Source organism: Cricetulus griseus, chromosome 2, assembly GCF_003668045.3.
Source record: "Cricetulus griseus strain 17A/GY chromosome 2, alternate assembly CriGri-PICRH-1.0, whole genome shotgun sequence".
NCBI classification, from domain to species: domain Eukaryota; kingdom Metazoa; phylum Chordata; class Mammalia; order Rodentia; family Cricetidae; genus Cricetulus; species Cricetulus griseus.
Genome location: NC_048595.1, coordinates 358,955,516 through 358,968,962, shown reverse-complemented (window position 1 = coordinate 358,968,962; position 13,447 = coordinate 358,955,516). Strand labels below are relative to the sequence as shown.

Below are 13,447 nucleotides of genomic sequence, written 5' to 3'. Positions count from 1 at the left end.
GGTAATATGAAACTTTTGAAAATTCAAGGAGAGATAAGGAAATTCAAAGATGGAGGCTGCTGCTAACCTTTCGAGTGTAAGGCCAGACATTTGAATTAAGTTTGATAAAAGGTGAAGGAGATGCCATAATAGAGGGAGACATTTTAGGTTTAAAGAGAAATCAGGCACTAGGGAAATGTCTGGAGATCTACAAAGATGACTAACAATCTAAGCAACAGAGGAGAGGCTACCTTAAATGCCCTCTCCTGATAATGAGATTGATGACTAACATATATGCTATCCTATAGCCTTGATCCAGCAGCTGGTGGAAGAAGAAGCAGACACCCACAACTAATCACTGAACTGAACTGGAATCCAGTTGCAGAAAAGGACGAGTGATGAGCAAAGGGGTCCAGACCAGGCTGGTGAAACCCACAGAAATAGCTGAGCTGAACAACGGGGAGCTCTTGGTCCCCAGACTGATAACTGGGATACCAGCATGGGATTGATCTAGACCCCAGGAACATGGGTTTCAGTGAGGAGACCTCAGAAATCTATGGGATCTCCTGCAGTAGTTCAGTACTTATCCCTAGCATAGGTGTAGACTTTGGGAGCCCATTCCACATAGAGGGATACTCCCTGAGACAAGACACAAGTGGGTGGGCCTAGTCCCTATCCCAAAGGATATGACAGACTCTGATGACTGTTAAGATAAATCTTTCCGCCAAAAGCCACCCAAGCCCTACCTCCACATGGGCGCTTTATGCCAGCAGCCCACCGGAGTTAGTGCCCCAAATAGTTACAAAGACTTATATTAGGTACAAATGCTGCTTGGCCAATGACTAGGATTTCTCATCTGCTAGCTCAGTCTTAATTATCATAAATCTATATATTTTATAAGACTTATCTTATTGGACACCTTCCATTGGCATCCTCCCTTGCTGGTGGATCACATCACAAATCTGGAGGAAGAGAGGAGAGGAAAAGGGACCACTTCCTGCTTGTCCTTCCTTAAATATGAGTCTCCCTGCTATGTCACTTCCTGCCTGGATTACCACTTCTTTACTACATTTCCCAGAATCCTCCTGCCTAACTTGCTGCCTCATTGGCCAAACAGTACTTTATTCAACAATCAATAAGATGAACATACACAGAAGTACATTCCCCATCAGATGACCCCCCAAGGAAGACCTCACCCTCCCTGGGGGAACAGAAAGGGTATGGGATAGGTAATGTATTAGTTGGTGGTGGGGAGGTGGCAGCAGAGGAGGGGAGGAAGAGAGAACTGGGATTGACATGTAAAACAATCTTGTTTCTAATTAAATTAAAAAAAACTGCAAAATAAGTGATGTCCTCACATCTGGGTTTTTTAAACATTTATTTTTATTTTTTGCATGTCAAAGTTGGCCTGCATGACTTGGAGTGCACCACATACACGCAACACCCAAGGAAACCAGAAGATGGCGGTGGATCTACTGGAACTGGAGATACAAGGGGGTATGCTTTGTCATATGGGTGCTGGGAACTAAACCTGGGTCCTTTGTAAAAGTGGTAAACACTCTTAGCCACTGAGCCATATCTCTATACCCTTAAGTCTAGATCTTTAATGCCACAGTAATATCAATATATTTGAAACAATAAACGCAGTGACCCATTTTTAATAAGGTTTTTTTGGGGGGAGTCAGTGCAGTATGAAATAAAACAAAAGTGGGAGCAGGGCTGGGAAGCTCAGTAGGTAAAATACTTGCCATGCAAGTATGAGCACCTGAGTTTGGATCCCTAGCATCCATGTGAGAGCCAGGCATAGTGATAAGTGTCTAGAACCTCAGTGCTAGGGGCTGAGACAAACAAACATGTGATTCACACTGACAGGATAGCTGAAGTGGAGTGATTAAGATTCAGTGAGAAACCATAACTCAAAAAGGAGGGGCTGGAGAGATAGCTCAGAAGTTAAGAGCACTAGATGCTCTTGCAGAGGTCATGAGTTCAATTCCCAGCAACCACATGGTGGCTCACAACCATCTGTAATGAGACCTGATGCGCTTTTCTGACCTGCAGGAATATATGCAGACAGAGCACTGTATACATAATAAATAAATAAATCTTTAAAAAAAAAAAGTAGGATGGAGACATGATTGAGGAAAGTGTTTTGACATCAAAGTCAGGCTTCCACCTGCACCCATATGGGCAGTCAGACACATGTGCACACACGCATACTACACACACACACACACACACAGTGACACAGTAATCTAATGCTAATTATATTGTATTATATGACTTGATTGACCTGTTCCCTTATGTCCAAGTAGAGCTTCAGTAATGGCGGAATGAGAACATGCATGCCTGGGTGCTGTCAGACTGATAGTACGTACAAAAACTCTACTGACAGCCTGGGATTCCCATCTCCAACTGCTGAGGGTGTTGACTTCAGGGACTGCTGCTTCCTCTTCTAGAAAATTGCATTGGGTAGATAATAGCCCCCTCGTGGAGAGATTATAGTCAATGACCCACTGACTCAGAATCACAAAGAACAGTGTCTCATGCCTCCAGGAGGATGTAACTGTGTGACACAAATTGTTCCTAAGAGTTCCCCATGGCATCAGGCTGAAGATGGTCTACAGCTGAGATTCCAGCCTCACTCAGCATTGTTCTCATTATTTTTCCTGCTTCCACGACTCCCTTTGCCCCAGAAGCACTCATCTATAAGTCATTTGTCCAGAAACATAAACCTGGCTCTTGGGCACATAAAGGATAGTAAGGTAACTACAGACTACAAGGTTCCCCAAGAAGGGCAATCTCAGGCTGAAATCAGCAGCTTTTAGCTTAAATGCCCATTTGTCATTCCAGCACGGACCCAGTTAATACTCCTGCTGATGGCATCCAAGGTGTGGCAATATTTCTATAACAGACAAACTGCCCATCTACCTCAATAGGTCCCACTTGGAAGTCAATGGAGATCTGTTGCTCCCTGATTTCTTTCAGGGCTGTCATTGCAATCCGAATATCATCCAAGTCTTTAATTGGCCGGTTCAGTTTCTTTTGGAATTCTTCAACAACTACAAAAATGTTTTCCATCTCACTCCGGTATTTTTTGTTACAGTGACGGCCAATCACAACCATCCAGGCTTTTGTCTCCGCAGTCAGAGAAAACTTCAAATCAGCTGTAAAAACAAACCACGCACAGGTCAGTCTGAAAAGCTCAAACCAATGGAAAACAGACACAGAACATTGCTCACTCATGGTAAGCACTGTGAGTTTAGAGCCATGCAAAACTACAGTTAAAATTGTTTGCCAAAACATAGCAAACCTCAACAGATACAAAACACTTGAAATAACCCCCTGTATCTTATCAGACCACCATGCTTTAAAGTTAGAGTTCAACAACAACACAAATTGCAGAAAACCTACAAACTCATGGAAATTAATTAACACCCAATTGCACAATCCCTGGGTCCTGGAAGAAATAAAAAAAAGAAATTAAAGATTTCCTAGAATTCAATGAGAATTCGGACACAACAAATCCAAACCTATGGGACACCTTGAAATCAGTGCTAAGAGGAAAGTTCATAGAGCTAAGTTCCCACATGAAAAAAACAAGAGAATAATCAGACTTGAGAATAAAAAGTACAACTGTCTACATAAGTGGCCCAAAAAACTCTACCAGGGAACTCCTACAGCTGATAAACACCTTCAGCAAAGTGGCAGGATACAAGATTAACTCAAAAAAATATGTAGCCTTACTATATATCAATGACACATTGGTGGAGAAAGAAATTAGAGAAACATCACCCTTTACAATTGCCACAAACAACATAAAATACCTTGTGGTAACACTAACCAAAAAAGTGAAAGACCTGTACCATAAGAATTTTGACTCTCTAAAGAAAGAAATTAAAGAAGATACCAGAAAATGGAAAGATTTATGCTCTTGGATAGATAGGATGAACATAGTAAAAATGGCAACCTTGCCAAAAGCAATCTACAGATTCAATGCAATCCCCATCAAAATCCCAACACTATTCTTCACAGACCTTGAAAGAACATTTCTCAACTTTATATGGAGAAACAAAAGACCCAGGATAGCTAAAAACAACCATGTACAACAAAGGAACTTCTAGAGGCATCACCATCCCTGACTTCAAGCTCTATTACAGAGCTATAGTCCTGAAAACAGCTTGGTATTGGCACAAAAATATACAGGTAGACCAAAGGAATAGAGTTGATTAACCCACACACATATGAACACCTGATTTTTGACAAACAATCCAAATTTGTATGCTGTAACAAAGAGAACATCTACAACAATTGGTGCTGGCATAACTGGATGTGGACATGTAGAAGACTACAGATAGACCCAAGCCTATCGCCTTGCACAAAACTTAAGTCAGAATGGATCAAAGACCTCAACTTAAACCCAGCCACACTAAACCTATTAGAAGATAAATCGGTAAATACCCTTGAATTAATTGGTATAGGAGTCCGCTTCCTGAACTTAAAACCAGTAGCACAGACACTGAGATCAACAATTGATAAATGGGACCACCTGAAACTGAGAAGCTTCTGTAAGACAAAGGACACAGTCAGCAAGACAAAACAGCAGCCCACAGACTGGGAAAAGATATTCACCAACCCCACATCTGACAGAGGGCTAATTTCCAAAATATACAAAGAACTCAAGAAGCTAGTCTCCAAAACACCAAATAATCCAATTAAAAAGTGGGGTACAGAACTAAATAGACAATTCTCAATAGAGAAATCTAAAATGGCTGAAACACACATAAGAAAGTGTTCAACATCCTTAGCCATCAAGGAAATGCAAATCAAAACAACTCTGAGATACCATCTTACCCCTGTCAGAATGGCCAAAATCAAAAACACCAATGACAGTTTATGCTGGAGAAGATGTGGAGAAAGGGGAACACTTCTCCACTGCTGGTGGGAGTGCCAACTTGTACAGTCTCTTTGGAAATCAGTATGGTGACTCCTCAAGAAAATGGGAATGAGTCTACCACAAAATCCAGCAATCCATTCTTAGGCATATACCCAAAAGAAACACATTCATACAACAAGGACATCTGTTCAACGATGTTCATAGCAGCACTATCTGTAATAGCCAGAAACTGGAAGCAGCCCAGATGCTCCTCAACCAAAGAATGGATAGAGAAAATGTGGTACATTTACACAATGGAGTACTACTCATAGGGAAAAAAGCAATGGAATCTTGAAATTTCCAGGAAAATTGATGGAACTAGAAGAAACCAATCTGAGCAAGGTAACCCAGTCACAAAAAGACAAACATGGTATGTAGTCACTCATATGTGGATTTTAGTCATAGAGTAAAGGATTTTCAGCCTACAATCCACACTGCCAGAGAAGCTAGTAAACAAGGAGGACCCTAAGAGAAATATACATGGTCCACTGGAGAAGGGGAAAGGGTCAAGATTCCCTGAGCAAATTGAGAGCACTGGAAGAGGGGGAGGGAGCTATGAGAATGATAAGGGAACAACAGGAAGGATGCAGAGGTCATGAGGGAGCAGAAAGGTTGAGTCAGGGGAAGAATAGAAGAAAGGATATGTGATAGGTAGGGTTTTAGTTGGGGGGTGTTAGGGAAGGACAGGAGGGAGAAAGGAACTGGGATTGGTATGTAAAACAGTCTTGTTTCTAATTCAAATAAAAAATCTTAAAAGAAAAAAAAATAATGTTTGCCAAGCTGGGAGTACAGTTCAGTCACTGAGAGTACTTGCTGTGCCATCAGCATAGTTGAAACCTGTCTAGTTCCAGGTTCAGAGAGAAACCCTCTCTCAAGGGAACAAGATGGAGAGGAGTCCAACAATGGGTCATCTGATGTCCTCCTCTGACCTCCACGCATGCACATGAAGACATTACACATCAATACTACATACAAAGAAATATTCTTAATCATTAGAACTCATTCATCTTATAAATCTTACCTTTACAACAATTCAAATTGCATTTTAAAATCTTTACACACACACACACACACACACACACACACACACACACACACACACACACATGCATGTATAATATAAGCTTCAAGCATTTGCTTTAGTTACTCTTATAAAGGCTCAATCCTAATTCTAACTACAAAGGGCTCATCCTTTCTCGAAACTACCCTTTATTTTCAAGTTAAGCAGCAAAGTGTTAAGATAGACCAGAACTAATGATTTTGCAGAAGGGAATTAAAAACAAATCTACAAATCGGTCTTAAATTTTGAAGCCCATAAAAGGAAAGCTTTTTTAAAGAAAGCTAGAACTCTTTGGAATACTAATCTAGGTAAAGACACAGAGCAAATGCTACTGGATTTACATGACTGTCTGAAAGACAATTAACCAACCTGTGTACAGAGCAATGGAACCCACACAGATGTATTCGGGCTCTGCATTAATTTCCTGCTCCAGACTTTGGAAATAAAGAATCCTGGACTCAAATTCAGAAAGCAAAGGGTTTTGTGAAATAAATGCCATAACAGTTTCTTCTTTCTCCTTTTGCCAAATGTGGTTGTAGCATTTGAAGCGTTCCATGGATGTGATAACTTCCTAGAACAGAAATGATAGATTTGTGTAGAAAAGGAAGACTGAAATGGCATTGTGACACTACCGAGGATTGGCTCAGTGTTGATCTGGGATGAAATGGTAAAATGTCATCAAAAGTGACTCCGGGCTAGTATTTTACCATCCCTAGTCTAAAGGGAGAAGAAAGAATTGTGTAAAACTAGAAGGAAAGGAAGTCCTTGTTGGCACTTGGGGAGGGAACCTCTTGATTAGAGGTTGACCTTAGACCAAAAAGAACAGGCAAAGTTGTGCCATTAAGAAGCTCAGAAGAAAACTGTGGATCACTCAGGGCCCCTTTAAGAATCCTCATTGGTTAGACTCACTACTACATTAAGGAAGACTTTGTGTTCCTTTTCCATAATTAAAAGAATCACGACACCTATTTTTGTTGCTAGCTCTAAGTCATTAATACTACTGTGTCCCATCTTTAGATCACCATGATAGTGACTGGTTATTTTCAGAGAGAGCATTGGACTCTACTACTGTGACAATTAGCTTTCCTTGCTAATTTAATAGGATTTTGAATCCACCAGAAGCCACACTTCTGGAAATGTCTGTATGTGTCTGAGAGGTTTGACTGAGGAGAGAAAACACACCCTGAAAGTGAGCATCACCATCCTATGGGCTGTGAATCCTGGACTGAATGACAGTGCAGGAAGAGAGAAGCAAGTAGAGCTCCAGCATTCGTCTCTTGCTGTCTTCTGACTAAAGATTCACCGTGACCAGCAGCCTCAGTCATTGCTACGATACCTTCCCTGCCATGATGGACTATGCTCAAAGATTGGGAGCCGAAGTAAACTCTTCCTTAAGGTGCTGTCGTGGGGTATCTCCTTGGAGCAGAGAGAAGTAACTAACACAAGTGCTGACTTATTTTGATGCATCCTCTGTAATTTCTAAAAGTACTATCTAATTGCGTATTTTCATAGACTGCTTTTTTCTCCATCCTTTGGTACAGAGTCTGATAAGCTGAGCACTAGATAAATAATTGTTGAATATGTGAACACTGTCCCCAGAGGGACGTTAAACACGGGATCTTCCGAATGCTAAGAACAAAAGATTAAATATGCATAAATGCAAAGACTTGTCGTTCCCTGGGGAGTATGTTAAACATGACTTAACAACATTTCTTCATCTTGTTAGAGCAAAAGTAGTTTTTTCTGGTGCTTTCAAACAAATGTAGCTCCTTCTAGTAAAACAGCCACAGAAAACACGTACTTACCAAACACCTACTCACTCAACACTGAGGAAAACCTGAGAGTCAACTGCTTTGAATAAATGTGTGCATCATCTCTAAACAAAAAAAAACTGATTTCAGGATCTTAAGTCTTTTGACTTACAAGGGCAAATTTGTCTGAATACAAAAAGAAAATTCAAGTTGGGGAAGGGAGCAGGCTGGGGAAAAAAACAAATTGGCATTACAGCCAACCAGTATAAGTGTGTGCTGATGGTAGTAACATTTTAATACTTGCTTTTATCTGAATTTCATGTAGCTCTGTCTGTGTGTGTGTGTGTCTGTGTGTGTGTGTGTGTGTGTGTCTGTGTGTGTGTGTGTGTGTGTGTGTGTGTTCATCTAATGTTTTGTAAGATTTGCCTGTCCACATATAAGAACAGACACATATATCATTTTGATGGGGAAGTACTTCTGTGTGTGTTTATCTTATTGATTGTTAAATAAAATACTGTTTGGCCAATGAGACAGCAAGTAGACGGGACTAGGAGTCAAAGAGGATTCTGGGAAATGTAGTAGAGAAGTGTGATACAGGCAGGAAGTGACATAGCAAGCAGAGGAGAAACAGGAAGCATCCCTTTTTCCCATTTGCCTCCTCCAGCGGCAGGATGTGAGCCACCGACAAGGAGGGACGCCAATAAGGCGTCCAATAAGATAAGTCTTATAAAATATATAGATTTATGATAGTTAAGACTGAGCTAGCAGATGAGAATCCTAGTCATTGGCCAAGCAGCATTGTACCTAATACAAGTTTCTGTGTATTCATTTGGGCCTAACTCCGGCAGGCGGCTGTCAGAGATTGTCGAATGGCGGTAGGCCTCAGGCAGCATTTGGCGAAAAGATGTATCGTAACATCATTTACTGGCCAGGATGCAATTCCTGGTATGGAAACACCCAAACTCCAGTGAGATAACTCAGTGGATAAAGTACCTGATATTGAGTTGGTAACCCCAATATTCACATTAGTAGTGCAGTAGCACACCTCCATAATCCTAGCGATGTCGGTGCAGACCCTAAGGGCTTGCTGGTCATCCAATCAAGCCACACCAAACCAAAAGAAAAAGAAAAAAAAGTGAGTCTCTGGTTCAGTGAGAGACCCTTTGGAGAGCAATAAAGGAAGCTATGGTGACCTCTGGTCTATACATATGCACACACAAGTAAGTACACACACACACACACACACACACACACACACACACACACACACACAGGCATGCTGACTTCACACCTTATTCTGTTTTACTCTTTGAAGAAGAACCGGCGGACTATCACCTCCCTCTGATGTTACATTCATTTATGTTAACAAAGGAGGTGAAAGACATTGAACAGAAGATGATATGAAACAGGGAGTTCACAGCTCTTCTCCATTGCATTCTAGACTAAAGGGTCTTCGCTGAACACTCATTCACTGAGCACAGACAAGATGCCTCTCATTGACCAGGGGAGCTATCAGGGGTGAAATCAAGTAGCACACAGGGTGAGCATACATGAAGTTCATTCGAGCACATGTGGGTCAGCCCAGGATGTGTAACAGTGTCATGACACATACCTTCTTGGTGGAGTTGATGATCGTACTGAGAACTGAGACTAATTTTACGATCTCTTTGTTGTCAGAAATATTCTTATAGTAATTCTGGGTTTGCACAGGAATGGGCAAGTTTACAGATGCTATCTCCAGGGTTTCTAAAGCAAAAGAGAAACAGAAAAAAAAGATGTCTAAGTTTCTATAATGACAAACATAACTGAAGCTTGCATAAAAGTTTGAAAATAGTAGAGGAAATTGGCAACCTTAGCTGTTCAGGTACTAAGAAGATAAATTAAAGTCTGCAACAATGTAGAATGTGTCACTTCAAGAAGAAATGCTGGGTCTTAATGGAAATGCTTGTGTGTGCTGTGAAGTGCTCTGCTGCTCTCATTGTGTCCTCTCTGGCTATGTGACAGCCCTAAACAATCAATCAAAGTCTTGCAATCTTATAGCTGTGGGAACCTGCAGCACAGTAGTCCCTGGTAGGGGGTAGAACTGGATTTGCTTCCCCTAGACAAGTTCTGAAGAACTGTTCCTAACTGGCATGGCTGGAAGCTCCCTGCGAGAACTGGATCCAAAGATGTGATCTTTGTCTAGCCTGAGTCGGAACTTGACTGGGGAAAGTGAAAGCTTTAGTCACACATCATTTGTCAAAGTAAAAGATAAATAAATACATAATCAGCCCCAGTCACTTCACATCACTATTGTCTAAGACAATGGTGTCAGTTTGGGGGAAGACAATAGGGGTCAGTGTGGTTAGTCTGGGATCAAGAAAGTAAGGAGAGATCCGGGGAATGACACTGACACAGAAGACTCCTGAAAGCACCCCAACTCCACACACTGAGCTGTGAGCATGCTGGGGAGGGATGGGGAGATGTCCTGTCTTCATCTCCAGCTAGCATGGAGGCCGTCAAAATCAGTATGGAAAGCTGAGGTAGTATTACTGCTCTGCACGCAGAGTCCCTAAACAGAGGGGAAAAACTTAGGGGCTCAAAACAATAAGGCTTTTTGTTTTTCTTTTAATCTCCACCCAACCCTTAGCTGACCTCTAAACACCCAGACACTACTGCAACCGATGCTGCAAGAAATATGGGTTTTTCCAGAACTAGGCCATGGAGGCCAGAGTTGATGCATTATTCTCTTCCAGTGCTAAACTGTTTTTGTTTGTTTGTTTGTTTTATTTGTTATATTTTGGGGTTTTTTTTGGTTTTTTGTTTTGCTTTTGAAGTGTTATGGTTCAGCATTCCAATTTTTTTCATTTTCTAACTCTTTCACTCCGCCTCAATCCGAAGAGTTTCTCTTGTAATTGCTTATGTTTTACTTTTCAGCTATTCAGTTTCCTCCCTTCCCCCGACTCCTTCCAAATCCACCCCCATCTCCCTACACACCCAACTTTTTGTTCTTTCGCTCAGTCTTTCAAAAAAAGAAAAAGAAAAAAAACAGAATTGAAAACAAGAAAGCAAATACCAATAGGACAAAATATGCCAAAACAAAACCAAAAAATACACACACACACACACACACAAAAAAAAGAGTTCATTTTGTGTTGGCCAACTACTCCAGGCCATGGAACCTGCCCTGGAGTGTGACTAATATACCCTGTGACACTCCATTGGAGAAAACTGATTTTCTCTTTCCTGGCATGAAATGTCAGTTGCAGATATCTTCTGGGTTAGGGGTGGAACACTGTGTCCACGTCATCATCTCGGCGCTAGGACCTTGTCCAGCTTGAACCCGCACAGGCCTTGTGCACCCTGCCACGGTTTCTGTGAGTTCATATATACATCAGTCCTGTTGTGTGATCAGAAGACATGCTTTGTGTGATGAAAAGCCTTTTCAATTTACATGTCCCACAAATTGATGTACACATTCAGCATATTCCTGTATAAACACTTCAATTGCTTTTTCTCATAGAATCTAACAAACTAAAATTCATATAGCAACATGAAGGATCCAGCACAGTTTACGTGAGTTTTGAAATAGAATGGAGCAGCAGGGAATGGAATAATTCACTCTTCCTGACTTAACCCCGCCCAAGCAGCTAGAGATAGAGCAGGTGGGGGGTATATTCCGCAGTGGTGTGGCCCTGCTTCATTGCCCCCTCTCAAACAAATGAGTGTGGCCACCCATGCCCATGAAGACAGCCATGATTACATGCCATGAGTCACAAAAATGGAAAGGTATGCACTAGGAAAAGGGAGGCACTTCTTATTTGAAAGAGGAAAGGGTTTGATGGGAACGGAATAAGAAAGAGGGATGACAAGGAACTGTGAACACACAAGAGCATGAGTATAAGCTTACTCTAAAGCTGTAGTAAGTAGTTAGGACAACATGGACCTGCAATAAGCATGCATTGAGATTAAAAGAATAAAAGCAAGAGTCTGGAAATAAAGGTTGAGATTTACACTCATATTTAAGTGAGTTTTAACAAAGGTCTCAAAAAACTCAGATGTAGAATAGTGATTTCTTAGCTAACAGTGGTTGTACAAGTATACATCCACATGGAAAACAATAAATTTAAACTCCAATTTCACTAAAAATGAATCATAGACTGAAACATAAATGCTAAGCTACATAACTTGAAAAGAGTACATCTTTCCACCCACTGTTAAACACTGAGCTGAACTCTGGAATCTAGTTGCAGAGAGGGAGGAGGGATGAGCAAAGGGGTCCAGACCAGGCTGGAGAAACCCACAGAAACAGCTGACCTGAACAAGAGGGAGATGGTCCCCAGAACCAGCGTAGGACTGATCCAGATCCCCTGAATATGGGTGTCAGTTAGGAGGCCTGGGCAATCTGTGGGTTCTCTGGTAATGGATCAATATTTATCCCTAGTATATGATGGACTTTGGAAGCCCATTCCACATAGAGGGATACTCTCTCAACCTAGACACATGGCAGAAGAGCCTAGGCCCTGCTCTAAATGATGACAGACTTTTAAGATTTCCCTATGGAAGGCCTCACTCTCCCTGGGGAGCAGAAAGGAGATGGGTCAGTGGGGATCAGGGGAGGAGGGAGGGAGAGGGAATTGGGAATTGACATGTAAACAAGCTTGTTTCCAATTTAAATTTTAAGAAAAGAACAAAAGAGAACGTCTTTCTAATCTTATGCTAAGCCTCTGTTTCTTAGATACAAAATGAATATACATCTAAATAAAACTTAAAACTCAAATTTTATTATTTAAAAGATATCAATAAAGCTGGGTGATGGTGTGGTGGCAGCACTCGGGAGGCAGAGGTAGGATGATCTCTGTGAGTTTGAGATCAGCCTGGTCTACAGAGCCAGTGCCAGGACAGGCTCCAAAGCACTCTCTCTCTCTCTCTCTCTGTCTCTCTCTCTCTCTGTCTCTCTCTCTCTCTCTCTCTCTCTCTATATATATATATATATATGAAATTGAAAATAAATCTATAATGTAATTGAAATTTTTACAATTTTATTCAGAACATAAAAATCTTACAGAAATTTGAGTCAAGTGAGAAAATTTTTAAGAGCACAGAAAAATTAATAGATATTGCTCCAAAGAAATATACAACTGACCAGAAATCACATGAAAACTTAATTTCACTATCCATTGCAGAAATTCACACTAAAACTACAATAAAATACCACTCTGTAGCTGGTACAGCTACAATGGCTACAATGGCTAAAAGAAAAGGCAAAAACAACTATCAGTGACGATGAAGAGAAAAAGCAATGAATCCCTCTTGCATTGACCATGGGAAAGTAAAATGATGTTATAGCTTCCAAAGGTAGCTTGGCATTTCTTCCCAATGTTAAACATAAAATTACCATATTCCCAGTAATCCTAATTGTCAGTATAATCAAAGAGAAATAAAAACATGTCCACATAAAATCTTGGGCTTGGAAGATGCCTCAACTGGTAAAATGCTTGCCACTTAGGCATGAGGACCTGAGTTTGGATTTTCTACACCCATATCAACTCTGGGTATGCAACAAGCACGTATAACCATCACTGGGTGTCGAGAAACAGGCAGACCCCTGGAGCATTCTCACCAGGCGGCTTAGACAATTGATGAGCTCTATGATCAGTGAGGGAATCTGTCTCAAAACACATGATGGAATGCAACTGAGGAAGACATCCAGCATCAACTCCTATCGCCACACATGCATGTACA

The 13,447-nt window shown here is 41.1% G+C and overlaps 1 protein-coding gene across 1 annotated transcript in view; it reads right to left on the bottom strand.

Moving 5' to 3' along the window:
• Dnah5 (dynein axonemal heavy chain 5) overlaps positions 1–13,447 on the bottom strand; it is a 214,012-nt gene that overhangs the window by 140,807 nt on the left and 59,758 nt on the right. The window contains exons 22-24 of the mRNA XM_027400064.2: positions 9,336–9,469; positions 6,342–6,543; positions 2,908–3,143 (exon numbers count right to left, since the gene is read on the bottom strand). Of these exons, the coding sequence (XP_027255865.1) occupies positions 2,908–3,143; positions 6,342–6,543; positions 9,336–9,469 (572 nt within the window). The remainder of the gene's footprint in view (positions 1–2,907; positions 3,144–6,341; positions 6,544–9,335; positions 9,470–13,447) is intronic.